Below are 21207 nucleotides of genomic sequence, written 5' to 3'. Positions count from 1 at the left end.
AGGATCATGTATCTTTAGTGACAGCGCTGTCATTACATTGGCTGCTGTGAACATCAGTTCTTTGGTTGTTATGCACTTTGCAGTGTCCTACAGTTGTGCTAAAGTAAATATGCCTCAAATTTTGTTTGAATTAGCTTATTGTGTGTTTCCACAGACATCAGGAACCTATAAAAAGAATGTTCTGGAGGATGATCTTCCTTATCTGGAATTTGGTGGGACAGTGACATACAGCCAGGAAAGACATGACTGCTCATTTTTATCAGAAGATTTAAGGTAATATTTGGCTGAATCTCTTATATTTGGCCAGGGGAGAACTGCTCCCCCTACTAAGCCTGGTTTCTCCCAAGGTTTTTTTTTCTACATTTCTGTCACTGATGGAGTTTTGGTTCCTTGCCGCTGTCACCTGTGGCTTGCTTAGTTTTGGAAACTTAATTTCCAGCGATATCATATATTATTTGAACTGCCTTTAACTGAAAATTGAGTGCTTAATGTTACTGTTGATGCACTATTTCCTATTTAATACTGTTAAGCTGCTTTGTCACAATCTGTATTGTTAAAAGCGCTATATAAATAAAGGGTGACTTGACTTGACTTGATATAAAATATATATAGAAAAGATAATTGTTGTGCCAGTGTTCAAAACAGCATTCTTTTCTTGAGTTACTAATATGGTAAGTTTACAAAAATTCTTTATATTCAGTGCTGTCCATAAACTAATAAATAAATGCCAGATATGCTACTTACTTGCTCAGATGGTATCTTTTTTTCATACACGTCTTGTAGGACTTTGTTCTTACTATCCATGAACTTGGTGTTTCTAGTCAGATGCTCTCTGAGTATGCTGATTAGAGGTAACCAAGACTGTCTAATCATCAGATTCTTCAGCATGGAGCATGAATGCTGAAAAAAAACCTTCTCAGCTTGCAGTTTTATGTTTTAACCACAGATGTCGAAAGAGGCCACTATGGAGCCACTAAGGACACATAGTGTGTTGAAAAAATTATGGAGCAAGTGGGAAGTAAAATTATATGTCAGCGCAAAAGCATTGAATGCCCTCTTTGCGTTTGCTCGCAAAACAACTCCTTCCGCCTCATTTCTTTGCAAGCACAATGTTTTTTTCATCATGTCCCATTAGGGCCTAGAGTTCCACAGTGTTCACTTAAGCACAGTTTCTCCCTAAATTCTATTTACCGTAATGCAAATATCTGTGGAAAAGTCATGAAAATTTCTAATGTCAATAGTTTGTTTTACTTGCTCAGCTCTAAAATAATAATCTTATGATATTGATCATTTGGAGGGGGTGGCATTTGGTTTTTAATGCTGAAGGATCTGGCTTGTTCATTCAGTCTGTGTAGGTTTGACCCAGGAACTACACACAGTTACTGATGTCACAGTCTCTCCTTCTGTGTGTCTCATCCAGATATGGTTTGGGATCAGGTTCAGCGGTGGGATTTGATCTGGAATGGCCACCCAGCTTCACCAAAGGGAAGACAAAGAAAGTGGCTGTAGTGCAGCTGTGCGCATCAGAGGAGAAATGCTATCTGTTTCACATCTCCTCCATGTCAGGTGGGCACAGGCAGAATCTGCCTGTCATTTCTTAGTATTATCTGATTATTTGCTCATGCATTCTCTGTCTTATGCTTCAGGGTTTCCTCCTGGCCTGAAGATGTTTTTGGAGGACGAAAATATCATGAAAGTTGGTGTGGGAATTGAGGGTGACAAATGGAAGTTATTATCTGATTATGACATCAAATTGAAGAATATTGTTGAGCTCTCTGATCTGGCAAACAAGACGGTATGCTGTCTTAATATTTACAGATGAATTTCAGTATACAATAGTTTTGCTATGTGGTGTGGTGTGAAACCATTACTCTCTTTATTAGTAGTGTTTGAGAAGTACAGTCAACCAGTCACAAAATAAACCCTGACAGGGTAGTCTGTATTGCAAGCATTTCCCAAAATGTAATTTGTAATGAAATATTACGAAGTCTGTAAACAGGACATTAACTAGGGCCAGTAATGCTGAAGACGAACGCAAAGAGGAGAAAATACTGGAAAAGCAAGCTCACTGTTTACGATGCGCAAAATATTGGAGGAAAAACTTTTTCTGTAAACTTTAATTGGGGGTGTTTGCAGTATTTGAATGTATCTTTGAGGGGAACTCAGAAAAGCTTAAATGGTATTTTCTCTTCATCTTGCCACTGTATTATCCATACTACAGTAGTATTTCTATGCGCAGTACTGCTTTGTTTACAACGGTAACCAGGGAAATGCTGAAATGCAAAGAGTGAATATGCGCTCTCAATCAACCAGTGTGCTGTTTTTGTTTCCTGCAGATATTTGAAAAATGAATTTGCCAAGTCTATGAAACCTCCTCCTAAAGCCATATAACATTTTAGAAAAAAATGGTATAAATAAATGTTCACCATTTATTTGTATTTAGCCTTCAAATACAAATTCATTATCTGCCAGTAGGAGGCGCTTTTGCAGCGGCAGAAACATCAGTTTCCCCATTAATGGCTGTACTCATGTTTATTCAAAAAAAAGTCAATCAGTGTATGGGAAACATTGGTGATGTATATTGAAATATTGAAAATCATATCACATTGTTGAAAAAAAAATATATTGTGAAATATATTGATATTGAACTATTGTCCAGCCCTATTGGATCGTGATTAAAATGTAGTGGTTACCTCTAATTTTAAATGGCTATAGAAAGTTTGACCTGTAATAGAGCAAAAAAACATCTTGTTCATGTAGTCATATTTTCAGTCTTATCTTATCTCTTGCTTTAAAAAAAAAAAATTAACAAATCGGAATTTGCTTGTGTTGCTTGTAAAAAAAATCGGCCATGAAAAATCAAGATTGGTGCATCACTACAGACTTTTGACAATTTGTTGTTTCTAAACCTTCTATCTAATGTTCAACAAATGCTCAAGTATTTCAGTAACTTACTACCTAATGATTTTGATTATTGTCAAAGTGGGCTATTAGTACTTCTGTACCACGTCAATACTGAAATTTTAAAAACGTAACAATACCAGCCTTTCTGCAGTAGTGGTAGTACCAAGTACAGACTCAATTCATACTTGCTGATAGGCGGCTGCTTTTAAACACTTCCGTGAATATTTCTATCACTTTCTGTGAGTGATATGCAGTGGCCAATCAGAGGTGTGTTCACTTGACCCTTTTAAAGCAACACTTAACTGAAAATATTTGAAGGACACATGCCAATATTTTAAAATATCTTTCTTTAGTATTATTGTTAGCATAAATAATGAACTGATTTAATTTGTTTTTATTTTCAAATAGGTAAGTAAAATAATTTAATACTTCTAATATACAGGTATGTGCCAAAAAATTTGAATATTGAGGGAAAGTCCATTTATTTCAATAATTTGTTTCAAATAGTGAAACTTGTATGTTATATTAGTTCCCTACCCACAAAGTAAAATATTTCAAGCCTTTATTTGTTTCAGTTTTGATGATTATGGATTAAAGACCAAAAAAAAAACAAATCCAGTATTTCACAAAATTAGAATATTTCATGTGACCAATAAAAAAAGGATCTTAAAGACATATTGGCCTTCTGAAAAGTGTGTTAATGTACTGTATTATGTCCTCTGTACTTTGTTGGGCCTCCTTTTGCACTAATTACAGCATCAAGGCGGCGTGGCATGGAGGCGATCAGCCTTTGACACAGTTGAGGTGTTATGGTAACCCAAGTTGCTTTGATATTGGCCCTCAGCTTGTCTGCATTTCGGGGTCTCTGTTCCCTCATCTTCCTTTTGACAATACCCCATAGATTTTCAATGGGGTTTAAGTCAGGTGAGTTTGCCGGCCAATGAAGTACAGTTATTCCATGGCTATTAAACCAGGTACTGATAGTTTTGGATTTGTGGGCAGGTGCCAAATCCTGCTGGAAAATAAAATCATCATCTCCAAAAAGCTTGTCGGCAGCAGGAAGCATGAAGTGCTCTAAAATTTCCTGGTAGACCGCTGCTTTGACTGTGGACTTGATAAAAGACAACGGACCCACACCAGCAGATGACATTGCTCAGATGACATTGACACCAGCCTCAGTCCACTCTTATGAAGCTCCCCCAGATTTATGAACCGCCCTTGCTTGACAATCATCTCAAGGTTACGGTCATCCCTGTCACTTGTGCACCTTTTCCGGCCACATTTTTCCCTTCCTCTTAACACTCTGTTAATATACTTCGATACTGCGCTCTGTGAGCATCCAGCTTCTTTTGCAATTGCCTTTTGAGACTTTTCCTCCTTATGGAGGGTGTCAGTGATGGTCTTCTGCACAACCGTCAAGTCAGCAGTCTTCCCCATGATTCTGAAGCCTACTAAGCCAGACTAAGACAATTTAAAGGCTGAGGAAACTATTGCAGGTGTTTTGCGTGAATTAGCTGACTAGATTGGGACACAGGGAGCCTACAATGTTGAACTTTGTCATGATATTCTAATTTTGTGAAATACTGGATTTGTTGTTTTTTTTTATCTTTAATCCATAATCATTAAAATTGAAAAAAATAAAAGCTTGAAATATTTCACTTGGTGTGTAGTGAACTAATATAACATACAAGTTTAACTTTTTGAAACAAATTATTGAAATAAATGGACTTTCCCTCGATATTCAAAATACCTATATTTTGTTTATTTTGCTGTGGGACTGAAATTGGTTCTGAAAATCATTTGTTGTAATATATAATTAAGAGCTCATATTAAAGAGCTTATTTTATCATTAAATCATGGCCATAAACTGTATTTTTTTTAAAGACTTCTCGAGAAAGGAATACATTACTTTAGGGTGCTCTCCTTGTCTTTTATTCCTGCCATAATTAAAATAAAAATTTCCTGGAAAATGATCACCAAAAAAGAGTGGAAACCCTGAAAATACAAGGCAGCGTTGTTAACTAAAATTGAAACTATTAAAAATAATTTTCAGTAACTGAAATATGGCTGAAATGAAAATATTAGAAATGTTGCCTTGTGAATTAACTGAAGTAAGGTAGAGAAAGACAGAATAAAAGTAAAATAAAAATGAATTAAAGTTACAAAATTACAAAACTTCACAACAGAAAAGAAATCTAAATACAAAAACTTATTCAAAGCATTAATAAATGCTGTAATAATATAGAAATAATACTAAAGTAACTGATACAGGGACTTGAGATCAAATTACTTATTATCTTGAAGCTTTGATTAAGAAAAAAAATTGTCCATTACCATGTAAAAAATCCCCTTGGCAACAAGTTGACTCTAATATTGTTTTAGTGTTCATGTTGGTACTGGAGCTCTCTGATGTCATTTTCACTGCAGTTGAGTACTGAGACACAAGATGGTGCCAAGGTGCTTGGTTGACATGAGAGAGTGTGTTAGCGGTGTGATATCACATACATGAAGCAGTGTTAGATGAACAGTCTGATATGTAGTATTTGCATGAAAGACACTGAATATTAGGAATTATCTGCATTTGACTGAACAGTTGACCACAATACCCTGAAACAACTGTCACTGTGGCAGTAAAATGTGTTTATTCAGTGAAGCACATTGTCTCTATGCATTTTGAAGAAAATAAGTCCTTATAGTTAGCTGTAATTATAAAATTATGTATTGCCTAAAATTCATGTTGATTTTGAGTGAGATAAACTGATGTTTGTGTTGGTTGTTTTATTTAGCTGAGATGTTGTGAGAAGTGGAGTTTGGATGGTCTAGTGAAACACTTGTTGAAGAGGCAGCTCTTCAAAGACAAACTTGTGCGCTGTAGTCAATGGGACGATTTTGGTCTGTCAGAAGACCAGAAGAGATATGCTGCCACAGATGCTTACGTGAGTCGAAATATACAGTTGCAGTTCAGAAACAGTAAATGGGTAAAACTGTGGTGTGACAAACTGAATGCCGTCATATACACTCAACAAATAAATTCTTAGATAAATTAAATATTTACATCTTGATTCTAATTTCAAAAAATAAATAAGTAACTTGGATTTATTTTCCTAACAGGCTGGATTGCTCATTTATCAGAATCTACAGGAAATTATATCTGGTGAGATCAGTTGTTTTCTTATTAATTCTAATGTGTTATTCTAATGTACTTGCATGCGAGCAAATGTTTTGACACTGCTTCGCCTGCACTACGTATTTAATATTTTTATATCTACGTCTGTCTTTCTATACACTTGCTCTGTGTTCTTTTGCCTACAGGCCGCTCAAAAACCTCAGCACTCAGTTTGAAGCAGAAAGTTTTTCAGATTGCTTGTGATCTTAAAGATCTCGCTGATAATCTTCCAGATGAAATCGACTGCATGAACAGGTCAGTGTTTTTTTTTTTTTTTTCTCTGAGGTCCAGTGATAATGTTAGGGTTGGGTCCAATATTGTTGCCATTGTATTTTGTACTGTATTTGTATTGTATCACTTATCATTAGTTAAATGTGAATTTCTTGTACCTACTTCCTCAACGTTACCTTACTGTGGCTGAGTGAGTAAAATTTCTGGACATAAAATAAACATTTCTTACGTGTAAATACAGCTGTACATTCATCTTTGTATATATCTTTATGTCAGAAAGTTGCTAGTGAACATGTGTTTTTTTTTGTGTTGTTGTTGTTTTTTGCTGTTCAAAGCTGGAATACACTGTTTAACAGTATAGCCCCATTTTCTGGTCCAGTTTGCATTTCAGGCTAACCAACACTACTCGCTGCAATTCAGAGTGTTTGCACAGTAGTGCATGATGGGTACAGACTCAGTTTTTCTTATTTAGCCATCAGACTATGACTCCATCCACTCAGAGAATATCAAACTTGTTAGAAGAACACATTTTGTAGTATATAGCGCTTGACAACTGTACAATGCAATTAAGCATTTGTCAGTATTAGATAATGTTAAATGGCTTCAAACAAACTCTATTTCAAGCTTCAAACAAACTATTTCAAAGAGAGATACTGCTATATGCAGCAGTCAGTCATAGTCCTGGAAACATTTGCGAATGGAAAACATGTTTTATTATCCAGTATCAAGCGGATTATTGTGGAAAATACTGACAAAAATACTATATACAGTTGCAATTGAAATTATTCAAACCTCCAGATATTGCAGTACTTTAAAAATATAACTTTTCTGAAGATCCGGGTCTTTATTAAAATTGCATCTATGACAGTTTACTGGCATATTAAAAGTGGTAATGTTAATATATAATGTAATGCTTTTGAGTTATATTTTATTAACACAGCTGTGTCATAATTATTCAACCCCATTCAACATTGCTTGACTTATTCACTTACCCCATGCATCACTTATTTTTATGGTGGGGAACAAAATTGTCTTATAAACACAATTAAGCCTTTAGAAACTCTGTTTAAAAAAAAAAAAAAAACAGAATTAGCTTGGGGTGTTACACGTACATACATTTAGCCCATGCATGTGCTGAAGTTGAGTAGCAAATATGGCAAAGTCAACAGAGCTCTCACAAAAGCTATAGAGAAGAAATATTTTTTATTATATTAGAAAGGCTAAGGCTACAAGAAGATTTCCAAGACATTAAAAGTTCCTAAAGACACAGCAGGCTGCCTTATTCCTTAGTTTAAAGTGTGTTGTACCAGAAAACATTTGAGGGTGTTGAACAAAAAAAGCATAACATCATAAATATTATCTGTTTAATCAGAGCAACTGAGAAGACCCTGCAATATACAGCCAAAGACTTGCAAGATGACTAGACGAAAGGAGGAAAACATTTACTAGACAAGCACGGCCTTTATGTTGAGGCATCTTGCCGAATAACCACTCTTGACCAAGAAGAACAAAACGGCCGACTCAGACATGTTAAATTTCATTTGGATAGACCTGTGGTGTTATAGAAGAATGTTTTATGGAGACTTATACGCAAAAGAACTCCGTCTCCATCCTCAAACATGGAGGCGGGCCAGTCCTGTTATGGGATTTTTACTGTATGAAAGTGGAAAGGAAGTGGGAAACATGACCGTATGAAGGAAATCATGTATCCTTCATGAAGTATCAGGCTATTTTGGCAAGAATGCCTTTGGCGCAATGACTAAAGCAAATGATCAATGGACTTTTCCTCCAGGACAGTCATCCCAAAGTATACATCCAGATCCACTTATGCTTGGCTCAGGGATCAGTCATAGAATGTTCTTGAGTGGTCTGTTCAGTCTCCAGATTTAAAGGAGAAGTCCACTTCCAGAACAAAAATTTACAGATTTACAGATGTACTCACCCTCTTGCATCCAAGATGTTCATGTCTTTCTTTCTTCAGCCGTAAAGAAATTATGTTTTTTGAGTTAAACATTTCAGGATTTTTGTCCATATAATGGACTGATATGGTGCCCCGGTTTTGAACTTCCAAAAAGCAGTTTAAAGGTGGCTTAGGAAGGGTCTTATCTAGCGAAACGATCAGTTATTTTCATTAAAAAAATACAGTTTAAATACTTTTTTTATCTCAAACACTCGTTTTGTCCTTCTCTGTCTAAACTCTGTGTATTCTGACTCAAGACAGTTAGGGTATGTCGAAAAACTCCAATCGTATTTTCTCACTCAACTTCAAAAATCATTTCAGAATCATCCTACATCGCTGCAGAAGTACCGACACAGTCTTTACAAAGTGAACATGCAAAGAAGATCAAACACCCTTAACAAAAAAGGTAAAATGATATAGGACAATTTTGAAGTTGAGGGAGAACATGAGATGGGAGTTTTTCAACATACCCTAACTGTCATGAAACCGGAAAAAACAGTCCAGGCAGCGTTTGAGATTAAAAAGTATATAAATTGTGTTATTTTTATAAAAATAACCGATCGTTTCGCTAGATTAAGACCCTTCTTCCTTGGCTGGGATTGTTTACAACCGCATTTGGGATTGTTTGAAGGCGCGACTAAACTGCATTTTAGAAGTTCAAACTCGGGGCACCATATCAGTCCGCTATATGGAGAAAAAAATTCTAATGACTCCCAAGCAGCATTTATTGGTGGTTTTAAAGAATAAAAAGTTCTGCACCAAATTTTACTTTTGGGGGGTTGAATAATTTTGAACATGAACATTTAGAGCCAATTTGAATTTTTTTCATCAACTTAATGTTGTTAGAATTACTTAAATGTGTATTAATAAACTTTCTCCAGTAGTGTACTGATGCCTTTGTTGAATTGTTTTCACAAAATTTTGTTCTCTGCAGCCAAATGTTTTGCAGGTCAAGGGGGTTGAGTAATTTCAATTGCAACTGTAGAAGGGCTGTGCAGCTCTGGTTGTTGAGGGCCACTGTCCTTTTTTTTATTTTTTTTTTTTATTCTAACCCTGATCAGAGCTAAACTCTGCAGGATTGGTCTAAAATTCTTTCCTTTGAAAATGGCATGTTCACATGATATGAACCCTCCTTGAAATTTAGAGGCAAAAGTTTTATTTCAAATCACAAAGCATAAATTGCACAGTTTTACAGTCTGTGGTTCATAATTCTTCCTGTGCATGGTTAGTATTATGTCAGTTAAACTTATGATCTGATTTGTGTGATGTTTTTTTTTTGTAGTGCTGAGAGACTAGTCGCTGATCTGTCTCAGACAGTTGCATCTCTGAGATGCACTTTGTTGAATGGCAGCAAACCACTTGATCCATCAGTTGAAGAAGCTGAGACTAAGCCACAGAACCAAGACCAGAGCCATAGTCAGCTTGAGGAAGACGCTGACAGACAAACTAAGAGAGAGTGTGTGATGTCTCTGGATATCTCAGAGTACGAGCTGCAGATGCTGGAGGAGCAGGCCAGACAGGAGCAGCTGGAGGAAGAGTGTATCTTAGCTTTCCAGGTGACTGCTGTATTCATCTTCTCTTTGCTTTATCAGTGTTATTTACTGATCTGATGTTTCATAATTGTTATGGTTTCCTTCAGACTCAGCAGGCATCAGCCCCCCAGAACTCTAATGACATGGAGAGTGATGAAGATTTTGATGATGAAATGATGAAGGTAAAACTAATCACCCTTGTGTCTTTGAGGCTTTTCTTTTATTCTTTTCTGTTATTAAATCAAGTCTGTCAAGCTCCAAAAATACCATAAATATCAATTAAAGAAAAACTCAACTGGAAAGTTGAGGTAGATTGATGGTAAATGATGGTAGATTTATCTGAAAACTCAAATAGTTTTATGTCTAATAGTTTCTAAGAGCAAATCTTTACTCTTGTTGTGTTTCTCTTCTGTTGTTTGTCAGTGTGCTGCTGACATAGAAAGATTAAATGATGAACATGTTCATGAGAAACAGGCACTTGCTGAAGATGATGATGAGGATGTTGAGGAAGACGAGGAAGAGGGGATTGGTAAATTTACTGTTTACGATAAACATGAATGGCCTTCCCAGATTTATATACAGTTATATATTTTATTATGTAATCTTTGACTATAAATATGACCAAACAGTTCATCAGATTTTCACACAAGTTTGGAAAATTGACAAAGAGAACCCAGTTAAACAAATGAGATGAAAATATATTCTTTGCCATTTATTTATTATGAAAAATGATCCAGTGTTAAATATTTGTGAGTTGCAAAAGTATGTGAATCTCTAGGATTAGCAGTTCATTTGAAGGTGAAATTAGAGTCTATCTGTTCAGAAGTTATTTCAGTCAATAGGATGACAATTAGGTGTCAGTTTATGCCCTGTTTTATTTAAGGAACAGGAATCTGTTTAAGTCTGATCATGTTTGTGAAAGTGAATCGTGGCACAAACAAAGGTCTCTGAGGACCTCAGAAAAAGAGTTGTTGTTGCTCATCAGGAAAAGGATACAAAACCATCTCTAAAGAGTTTGAAATTCACAAATCCACAGTCAGACAGATTGTTTACAAATGGAGGAAATTCTAGACCACAGTTACCCTCCCCAGAAGTGGTCGACCAACAAAGATCACTCCAAAGCAAGATGTATAACAGTTTCTGAGGTTGTAAAGAACCCCCGGATAACTTCTAGATTTTAAATGTCAGGACATCTATCCATGAACTAAAATCTGAAGAGAAAGTGGGTCATGCAGCAAGACAACAACCCCAAGTGCACAAGTCATTCTAACAAAAATTGGTTAAACAAGAACAAAGGTAATGTTTTGGAACGGCCGAGTCAAAGTTCGGACCCTAATCCAATTAAAATGTTGAGGAAGGACCTGAAACAGCAGTTCTTAGCAGGAAACCCACCAACATCACAGGGTTCAAGTGTTTCTGTACTAAAGAACGGGCTAACATTCCTACAAGTCGTTGTGCAGGACTGATCAGCAGTTACAAAAAACGTTACCTGCTGTTATTGCTAGAAAAAGGGGTCAGATCCGATACTGAAGCAAAGATTCACATACTTTTGCACCTTGCAAATATTTAACACTGGATTATTTTTCTCAGTAACTAAATGACAAAGTAGACACAATTTTGTGTCTTGTTTGTTTGATTGGATGTGTATGTTTAAGTCTTAACATTTAGGAATATTGCAAGGAAAGTTTTGCCACTTTCAAATTTATACAAGCATTAAAACAGCTGTAAAAGCAAAATCTAGAATAAATACAAGAAATCAAGCTTCTATCAATTTAAAAGTACTTGTCTTACTTGAATTACTTGAATTACTAATGGATATTATCAGTATGTAAGCTATTTTTGTTAATAGTTGTTAGTAGCAGTTTTGAATTTAACAAACTTGTTTTTTTGTTTTTTGTTTTCTTTTTTTTTCAGATTCAAGCATCCCACAACCTGTTCCTGAACAAATTAAATGTTTAAAAATGTACTTTGGACATCACAGCTTTAAACCGTAAGTTTTGAGACCCAAGTAGTCTTGTTATGCCTTTTATACTATTGCTTATGATTGCTTAAGAAGTGCACATGTAGTTGTTAATGCCACTAGCATACTGTTTGATTTATATGTGATCTGGCATACAATACTTATGGTTTTTCAGGGTTCAGTGGAAAGTGATTCACTCCGTTCTCACAGAGAGGAGGGATAATCTTGTTGTCATGGCAACTGGTATAACTTTTCCTTGATCATTAAAGTTATGAGATATTTACTAAATGATCATGTAGTTGTTATAGTTTATATGCCCAGATGTAATCTGCTAAATGTGATTAGGCATGAAGATATTAACAAATACATTTGGCTTGGCTTTGGGTTCAAATGTGTGCTCACATTGATCACTGTGTTGGCAGGTTATGGGAAGAGTTTGTGTTTCCAGTTTCCTCCAGTTTACTGCCAGAATGTCAGTGTGGTCATTTCCCCTCTCATCGCGCTGATGGAGGACCAGGTGCTTCAGCTAACGTACGTCACACTTCTGTCTGTCATCATTTTAGAGAAATTGTACATTTTCAAATGTAAGTTGTAACTGACTTTATTACCATTTTGTGATGCATTAAGCTGGGACATTTTAAATGCAAAATTTACAGCTGTAGTTAAAAGTTCAAATGTAATGATATTTTGGTGTGTAGTGGAAAGGACAGCCTGCAATATAGATATTATAATGTTCGTCAGATATTATAGAAGAAATCACATGGTTCTAGGAAGAACATTGTGAGTTTGCTAGTGAGATTAATTGAATAAGACCTCAACTGATTTATCTTTCATTCATCTTTGTGCTTGTGTTGCAGAATGTCAAACATTCCTGCTTGTTTTCTTGGATCTGCTCAGACCAAATACCTATATGATGAAGTGAAGAGGTGAGAGGCTAGTTGGCATGTAGTACTTTTGGGAGCTTGACATGTCATGTGATGTTAGGTGATAGAGCACCTCACATACAGCTCATCTGTGCTTGCTTGATGTGTGTGAACTAATGAGTTTTGCTTTCATGCATCCAGCAAGTGTGGCTGAGTTTCTGTGTTCTTTGTATTTGCATTAATCAGTGTTAAATCTGTTTTTCATTAAATTATGCCTCTTCTAATTACTTGGGTTAAACTGCTCTATTCAAATGGATTACATTTATGATATCTTTAAAGGTGAAGTTCACTTCCAAAACAAAGATTCACATATAATGTACTCACCCCCATGTCATCCAAGATGTTCATGTCTTTCTTTCTTCAGTCGTGAAGAAATTATGTTTTCTGAGGAAATCATTTCAGCATTTTTCTCCATATAATGTACTAATATGGTGCCCCGATTTTGAACTTCCAAAATGCAGTTTAAATGCGGCTTCACATGATCCCAAATGCGGTTGTAAACAATCCCAGCCAAAAAAAAAGGATCTTATCTAGCGTAATGATCGGTTATTTTCATAAAAATAATACATTTATAAATAAATAAATTTATATACTTTTTAATATCAAACGCTCTTCTTGTCTTACTCTGCCTGAACTCTGTTTTTGTTCCGGTTCATGACAGTTAGGGTATGTCGAAAAACTCCCATCTCATGTTCTCCCTCAACTTCAAAATCGTTCTGTATCACTGTTTTACCTTTTTTTTTTTTTTTTTTTCTTAGGGGTGTTTTTTAGGGGGATCTTCTTTGCATGTTCACTTTGCAAAGACTGGATCAGTACTTCTGCAGCGATGTAGGATGATTTTGAAATGATTAAGGGAGAAAGTTGAGGGAGAAAATATGATCTAAGTTTTTCGACGTACCCTAACTGCCAAGACGAGCGTTTGAGATTTAAAAAGTATATAAATTGTATTATTTTTATGAAAATAACCGTTCATTTCGCTAGATAAGACCCTTCTTCCTCGGCTGGGAGCACTTACAACCACATTTGGGATCGTGTGAAGCTGCATTTAAACTGCATGTTGGAAGTTCAAACTCGGGGCACCATATCAGTCCATTATATGGAGAAAAATGCTGAATTGCTGAATTGTTTTCCTCAAAAAACAATTTCTTTACGACTGAAGAAAGAAAGCCATGAACATCTTGGATGACAAGGGGGTGAGTACATTATATGTGAATCTTTGTTTTGGAAGTGGACTTCTCCATTAAAATTTTTTTGAAACATCAACATTTTGATGAAATGGACTTCGTACACTCAGTAGAGGGACAGAAAATGCATATTTTATAGAAAGAAAAAAAAAAAAAAAAAAATATATATATATATATATATATATATATATATATATGTATATATGAACAATTTTATGAACAATTTTTGAGAGCAATTACTGCAGAAAACCAACTAATTCAAAAGGGTTCACATAGTTGTTTAGGCCACTGTATATTGTCCCATATACATTTATATTATTTGTGACCTAAAAGTTTTGATGTTGATTTAAAAATTCAATGGACGTCACATTTAACTATTCAAGAATAGTTTCAGTCAGAAGATTCATTGATATGTATTTAGCCACTGATCTTCCTTTCCCTGTTCTCTTGTCTTTAGGGGTCATTTTAGAGTGGTGTACATGACACCTGAATTTTGCTCTGGGAATATTCCACTTCTAGTGCAGCTCGACAGGACTATTGGTAAATCAAACAGGAAGAAATAAAATGCATATTGAAATGATTTAGTGCTTCATTGTAAACAAGGAACCTTTTTACTGTGTAGGTTTATCACTGGTTGCAGTAGATGAGGCTCATTGCATCTCTCAGTGGGGTCATGATTTCAGAAGTGCGTATCGTGACCTGGGGAAACTCAAGAAGAATCTCCCTGGTGTAAGCCATATTTTGTTTTGAAATCTACTTTGTGTCGTTGTGAAGTTATAGACTGATATCACTGAATGATAGATGTTCATTTATTCATGTCATTCCCAGCATTTGTTTCTTTCATCAGGTTCCTATTTTGGCGCTCACGGCTACTGCGAGTCCGTCTATCCGTGAGGACATCGTTAAGAGCCTACATCTGATCAACCCTCTGATCACCTGCACCTCGTTTGACCGACCAAACCTTTACCTGGATGTCAATCGCAAGTCTGGTGACGTTATCCAGGACCTCAAACAATTTCTCGTCAAAAAGAAAGGGTAGGCCATGCTGATTCTTGTCAGAAAGAAATTCTATAAGTAAATGTTCTTTGCATATTCTTTAAGTGTTTTGGCTGACGAGTGTTTTAAGATTGCTTAATGCAATTTTAACCAGATGGCTAGGATTCAGTAGGGCAGTGTTTCCCAACTTTTTTTCTGTCGCGGCACAATTTTGATAAGTGAAAAATCCCACGGCATACCACTAAGCACTAAAAAAAAATATAAAGGGGGAAAGTTTTTTTTTTTTTTTCCAGTAATTAAACAATGTGTTGTCAGAGTTGGTATTTTTGCTTTATATATGATCAGACACTTGCACTTAACATTTTTAGAAAATCATGCTCAAGTGGAGTTAAGATGGTGGTGTATGACGGTGCTTATGTATTTTTTTTCTGTCATTAGAACGGCCACAGCTGAGACAGTAAATTAATCACATTACGTTTTCATCAATTTACAGGTCGTAAAGTTTACTGTAGCTGTTTGGGCGCTCAGTTTTTCTTGTTGTTTAATATGTTTAGCCAAAATCCAGTGATATAAAAGACGAACCGCTATGCACAGGATATTTAAAATGTACAAAAGTATATTGGCAATAACTAGATGGCAAATGCTAAGACTCTTCTCCGCTCTTCAAACACACAAAAACATTAGCCTTTATAGACAGTGTTGCTTGAGTAAAGAAAACGTACTTATTCAAACATCAGTTCTTTATTTACCCTTGCATTGCGAAGAAGCAGACATCTGTCTTCAAACTGCGTGTAGCAGCACTTCATTCTGAATGGAGATAGGGTGGAGTTATGAGGTTTAATCAACAAGATAAGAATGGCGTTATGAAGTTTAGTCACAAGCTCCTTTGAATGTTTTTGATTGGTTAAATATTTGTAAAACCCACAAACAGAAATAACGATGACCAATAGCACTGATTTTAAAAAAATAATAACAAAATATAATAGAGGTTTCTCAGACCAGGCTTAAGGCTAGCCCAAACTAAAATGCGCATTTGAGCTGTCTCAACTGAAAATACTGTGCTGACATAGTTTAAAATATGTCTGGTTTCAGGCAATGAATTAACACGATAATATCATATATTGTCGATCTGGCAGGCTGATGATAGGACCCAACACTACTGTAGCGTATCATTTACTCACCCTCCATGCATCCTAGGTGTATATGACTGTCTTCTTTCAGACGAATGCAGTCGGAGTTAATTTGAAATTATCCTGGCACTCCCAAGCTTTAGATTACTGAATAACTGTCTAAGCCAGGGGTGCTCAACCCTGGTCCTGGAGATCAACTTTCCTGCAGAGTTCAGCCCTGACCAAACACACCTGAACCAGCTAATTAGGATCTGAAGGAGGGTTAAGGCTAGAAGGAATACAGCTCTAGCTACTGGGCATGAGCACATCAAACGTTAATTTTGTCACACTGTACAACAATAAAACTGTTTTTGTATTATAGTAAGGGCTAACTTTAGGGTTGGGGTAGGTGTATTTAAAAAAAAAACATAAGGTAGAACAATTCATTTAATTGTTAGTTTCCGGTTGGAGCTGTATCCCTTCTAACCACAACCCTGAAGGAGCACTTGATAATTGACCATATGCACGGATTACTTCCTTGTTTTAGACAAGCCAGCTCAGTCATTTCCGGTCAACTGTACTGTGCCGTCATAGGAGTGACCTTTGCTCATTTTCTCTACATAATCCATTCACAATTTGAAGGAAAAATCGGTTTAAGAGGACCAAACATCCATGTATACCGTTTCAAGTATGACAAACGCGAGTGTAAAAAAATTATAGGAGTAAATCTGCTAAATACGCCCCCAGTCATTGCTATGATTGACAGTAATAACCGAACCAAACATCTGACAAGCCCATTTTAAAAACAGAGCTGTGCATTAAATGATTCAGACTAAATTCAAAGTAACAAAACTACAGCAGTAACAAGTTTGTGTTGGTTGAATATAGGCTATTTAATAGCTTTTACAGTTCAAGATAAAACTTAAAAGATGTAGTTAATAAATTAAATCTAAAATATTTCAAATTCATATTGATTCATATTGAATGTATTAATTCTTATAGCAATATTTAATTTGTAGTGAACTATAATTCACCCAGGCTGTTTGTGTTTGAACTTTATTTATTTATTTATTTATTTATTTATTTTAAAGACTTTCTGCACTTGCTATACTATATACTTAAGTGCGGTAAAACTACTAAAATTTGTTATACTAGTAATTTTATAATAAATCGAAAAGCAAGATTTGAAAAAACTACGGAGTTTCTCCTGCCATCTTCTGGCTAAGGGTAATTTCTAGGGCTGTGAAACGATTAATCGCGATTAATCGCACGCGAAATAAAAGTTTGAGTTTGCCTAATATATGTGTGTGTACTGTGTGTAATTATTAAGTGTATATAAATACAAACACATTCATGTATATATTTAAGAAATATTTACAAGTATATGTATTTATTATAATTTATATATAATTCATATTATATATAAATAAAAATATTTTGTACATAAATAACATTTCTCTTAAATATATACATTAATTTATGTGTATTTATATATACGTAATAATTACACACAGTACACACATTATTAGACAAACTCGAACTTTTATTTTGTATGCGATTAATCGCGATTAATCGTTTCCCAGCCCTAGTAATTTCATGTCATTTTCATCTTAAAAAGACATTAACTTCAGATACCAGTCAGCAATCGCAGGCAGTTTGTGTCAAATAAAAACATTTTCTTTTTATATAAAATAACTAGAAAAGTGTGTCAGGGCTTTGGTGTCAAATACATTTCATATTTTGGTAAGGTTACAGTATACTTGCCAGCGATCTCCAGGAGTTCGCCTCAAATACATTATATATTAATAAACATTAACTTCAGATACCAGTCAGCAATCACAGGTGGTTTGTGTCAAATAAAAACATTTTCTGTCCATATAAAATAACTTGGAAAAAACTGTCAGGGCTTTGATGTCAAAAAAAAAAAATACATATTTTGGTAAGGTTATATTATACTTGCCAGCGATCTCCAGGAGATCACGTCAAATACATTCTATATTAATAAACATTAACTTCAGATACCAGTCAGCAATCGCAGGCAGTTTGTGTCAAAATAAAAACATTTTCTTTTTATATAAAATAACTAGAAATGTGTGTCAGGGCTTTTGTGTCAAATAAATACATTTCTACATTATTCTTGCCAGCGATCTCCAGGAGTTCGTGTCAAATACATTATATATTAATAAACATTAACTTCAGATACCAGTCAGCAATCGCAGGCAGTTTGTGTCAAATAAAAACATTTTCTTTTTATATAAAATAACTTAAAAAAATGTCAGGGCTTTGGTGTCAAATAAATACATTTCATAATTTTGGTAAGGTTGCATTATACTTGCCAGCGATCTCCAGGACTTCGCGTCAAATACATTATATATTAATAAACATTAACTTTAGATACCAATCAGCAATCGCAGGCAGTTTGTGTCAAATAAAAACATTTTCTTTTTATATAAAATAACTTGAAAAGTGTGTCAGGGCTTTGGTGTCAAATAAATACATTTCATATTTTTACATTATACTTGCCAGCGATCTCCAGGAGTTCGCGTCAAATACATTTTATATTAATAAACATTAACTTCAGATACCAGTCAGCAATCGCAGGCAGTTTGTGTCAAATAAAAACATTTTCTGTTTATATAAAATAACTTGAAAAGTGTGTCAGGGCTTTGGTGTCAAATAAATACATTTCATATTTTTGGAAAGGTTACATTATACTTGCCAGCGATCTCCAGGAGTTCGCGTCAAATACATTATATATTAATAAACATTAACTTCAGATACCAGTCAGCAATCGCAGGCAGTTTGTGTCAAATAAAAACATTTTCTGTCCATATAAAATAACTTGAAAAAACTGTCAGGGCTTTGGTGTCAAAAAAATACATATTTTTGTAAGGTTACATTATACTTGCCAGCGATCTCCAGGAGTTCGCGTCAAATACATTATATATTAATAAACATTAACTTCAGATACCAGTCAGCAATCGCAGGCAGTTTGTGTCAAATAAAAACATTTTCTTTCCATATAAAATAACTTGAAAAAACTGTCAGCGCCTTGGTGTCAAAAAAATACATTTCATATTTTTTGTGTCAAATAAAAACATTTTCTTTATATAAAATAGCTTGAAAAGTGTGTCAGGGCTTTGGTTACATTATACTTGCCAGCGATCTCCAGGAGTTCGCCTCAAATACATTATATATTAATAAACATTAACTTCAGATACCAGTCAGCAATCGCAGGCAGTTTGTGTCAAATAAAAACATTTTCTGTCCATATAAAATAACTTGAAAAAAGTGTCAGGGCTTTGGTGTCAAATAAATACATTTCATATTTTTACATTATACTTGCCAGCGATCTCCAGGAGTTCGCCTCAAATACATTATATAATAATAAACATTAACTTCAGATACCAGTCAGCAATCGCAGGCAGTTTGTGTCAAATAAAAACATTTTCTGTCCATATAAAATAACTTGAAAAAAGTGTCAGGGCTTTGATGTCAAATAAATAGATTTCATATTTTTGCTAAGGTTACATTATACTTGCCAGCGATCTCCAGGAGTTCGCCTCAAATACATTATATATTAATAAACATTAACTTCAGATACCAGTCAGCAATCGCAGGCAGTTTGTGTCAAATAAAAACATTTTCTGTCCATATAAAATAACTTGAAAAAAACTGTCAGGGCTTTGGTGTCAAATAAATACATTTCATATTTTTGGTAAGGTTACATTATACTTGCCAGCGATCTCCAGGAGTTCGCCTCAAATGCATTATATATTAATAAACATTAATTTCAGATACCAGTCAGCAATCGCAGGCAGTTTGTGTCAAATGAAAAACATTTTCTGTCCATATAAAATAACTTGAAAAAACTGTCAGGGCTTTGGTGTCAAATAAATACATTTCATATTTTTGGTAAGGTTACATTATACTTGCCAGCGATCTCCAGGAGTTTGCGTCAAATACATTATATATTAATAAACATTAACTTCAGATACCAGTCAGCAATCGCAGGCAGTTTGTGTCAAATAAAAACATTTTCTGTCCATATATAAAAAAAAGTAACTTGAAAAAATGTGTCAGGGCTTTGGTGTCAAATAAATACATTTCATATTTTTGGTAAGGTTACATTATACTTGCCAGCGATCTCCAGGAGTTCGCGTCAAATACATTATATATTAATAAACATTAACTTCAGATACCAGTCAGCAATCGCAGGCAGTTTGTGTCAAATAAAAACATTTTCTTTTTATATAAAATAACTTGAAAAACTGTCAGGGCTTTGGTGTCAAATAAATACATTTTATTTTTTTTTTATTGTTTTTTTTGTAAGGTTACATTATACTTGCCAGCGATCTCCAGGAGTTCGCCTCAAATACATTATATATTAATAAACTTTAACTTCAGATACCAGTCAGCAATCGCAGGCAGTTTGTGTCAAAGTAAAAACATTTTCTTTTTATATAAAATAACTTGAAATGTGTGTCAGGGCTTTGGTGTCAAAAAATACATTTCATATTTTTGGTAAGGTTACATTATACTTGCCAGCGATCTCCAGGAGTTCGCATCAAATACATTATATATTAATAAACATTAACTTCAGATACCAGTCAGCAATCGCAGGCAGTTTGTGTCAAATAAAAACATTTTCTTTTTATATAAAATAACTTGAAAAAACTGTCAGGGCTTTGGTGTCAAAAAATACATTCATTTAATTTATTTTTACATTATACTTGCCAGCGATCTCCAGGAGTTCGCGTCAAATACATTATATATTAATAAACATTAACTTCAGATACCAGTCAGCAATCGCAGGCAGTTTGTGTCAAATAAAAACATTTTCTTTTTATATAAAATAACTTGAAAAGTGTGTCAGGGCTTTGGTGTCAAAAAAATACATTTCATATTTTTACATTTATACTGCCAGCGATCTCCAGGAGTTCGCCTCAAATACATTATATATTAATAAACATTAACTTCAGATACCAGTCAGCAATCGCAGGCAGTTTGTGTCAAATAAAAACATTTTCTTTTTATATAAAATAACTTGAAATGTGTGTCAGGGCTTTGGTGTCAAAAAATACATTTCATATTTTTGGTAAGGTTACATTATACTTGCCAGCGATCTCCAGGAGTTCGCCTCAAATACATTATATATTAATAAACATTAACTTCAGATACCAGTCAGCAATCGCAGGCAGTTTGTGTCAAATAAAAACATTTTCTTTTTATATAAAATAAC

At 34.7% G+C, this 21207-nt stretch overlaps 1 protein-coding gene across 3 annotated transcripts in view; it reads left to right on the top strand.

The window, feature by feature from the left end:
• The window catches only part of wrn (WRN RecQ like helicase), a 47085-nt gene that overhangs the window by 1290 nt on the left and 24588 nt on the right, over window positions 1–21207 (top strand). For all 3 annotated transcript variants that reach the window (XM_051120928.1, XM_051120927.1, XM_051120929.1), the window contains exons 3-18: window positions 155–273; window positions 1421–1566; window positions 1647–1795; window positions 5691–5840; window positions 6016–6058; window positions 6217–6325; window positions 9544–9817; window positions 9901–9975; window positions 10217–10322; window positions 11708–11783; window positions 11929–11996; window positions 12176–12284; window positions 12611–12679; window positions 14318–14400; window positions 14483–14589; window positions 14708–14895. In XM_051120928.1, coding sequence (XP_050976885.1) covers window positions 155–273; window positions 1421–1566; window positions 1647–1795; window positions 5691–5840; window positions 6016–6058; window positions 6217–6325; window positions 9544–9817; window positions 9901–9975; window positions 10217–10322; window positions 11708–11783; window positions 11929–11996; window positions 12176–12284; window positions 12611–12679; window positions 14318–14400; window positions 14483–14589; window positions 14708–14895 — 1871 coding nt within the window. The remainder of the gene's footprint in view (window positions 1–154; window positions 274–1420; window positions 1567–1646; window positions 1796–5690; window positions 5841–6015; window positions 6059–6216; window positions 6326–9543; window positions 9818–9900; window positions 9976–10216; window positions 10323–11707; window positions 11784–11928; window positions 11997–12175; window positions 12285–12610; window positions 12680–14317; window positions 14401–14482; window positions 14590–14707; window positions 14896–21207) is intronic.

The sequence above is a fragment of the Labeo rohita genome, chromosome 10 (assembly GCF_022985175.1).
Source record: "Labeo rohita strain BAU-BD-2019 chromosome 10, IGBB_LRoh.1.0, whole genome shotgun sequence".
NCBI classification, from domain to species: Eukaryota; Metazoa; Chordata; class Actinopteri; order Cypriniformes; family Cyprinidae; genus Labeo; species Labeo rohita.
The sequence above is the reverse complement of the archived record's forward strand: the minus strand, read 5'-3'. Positions and strand labels throughout refer to the sequence as shown.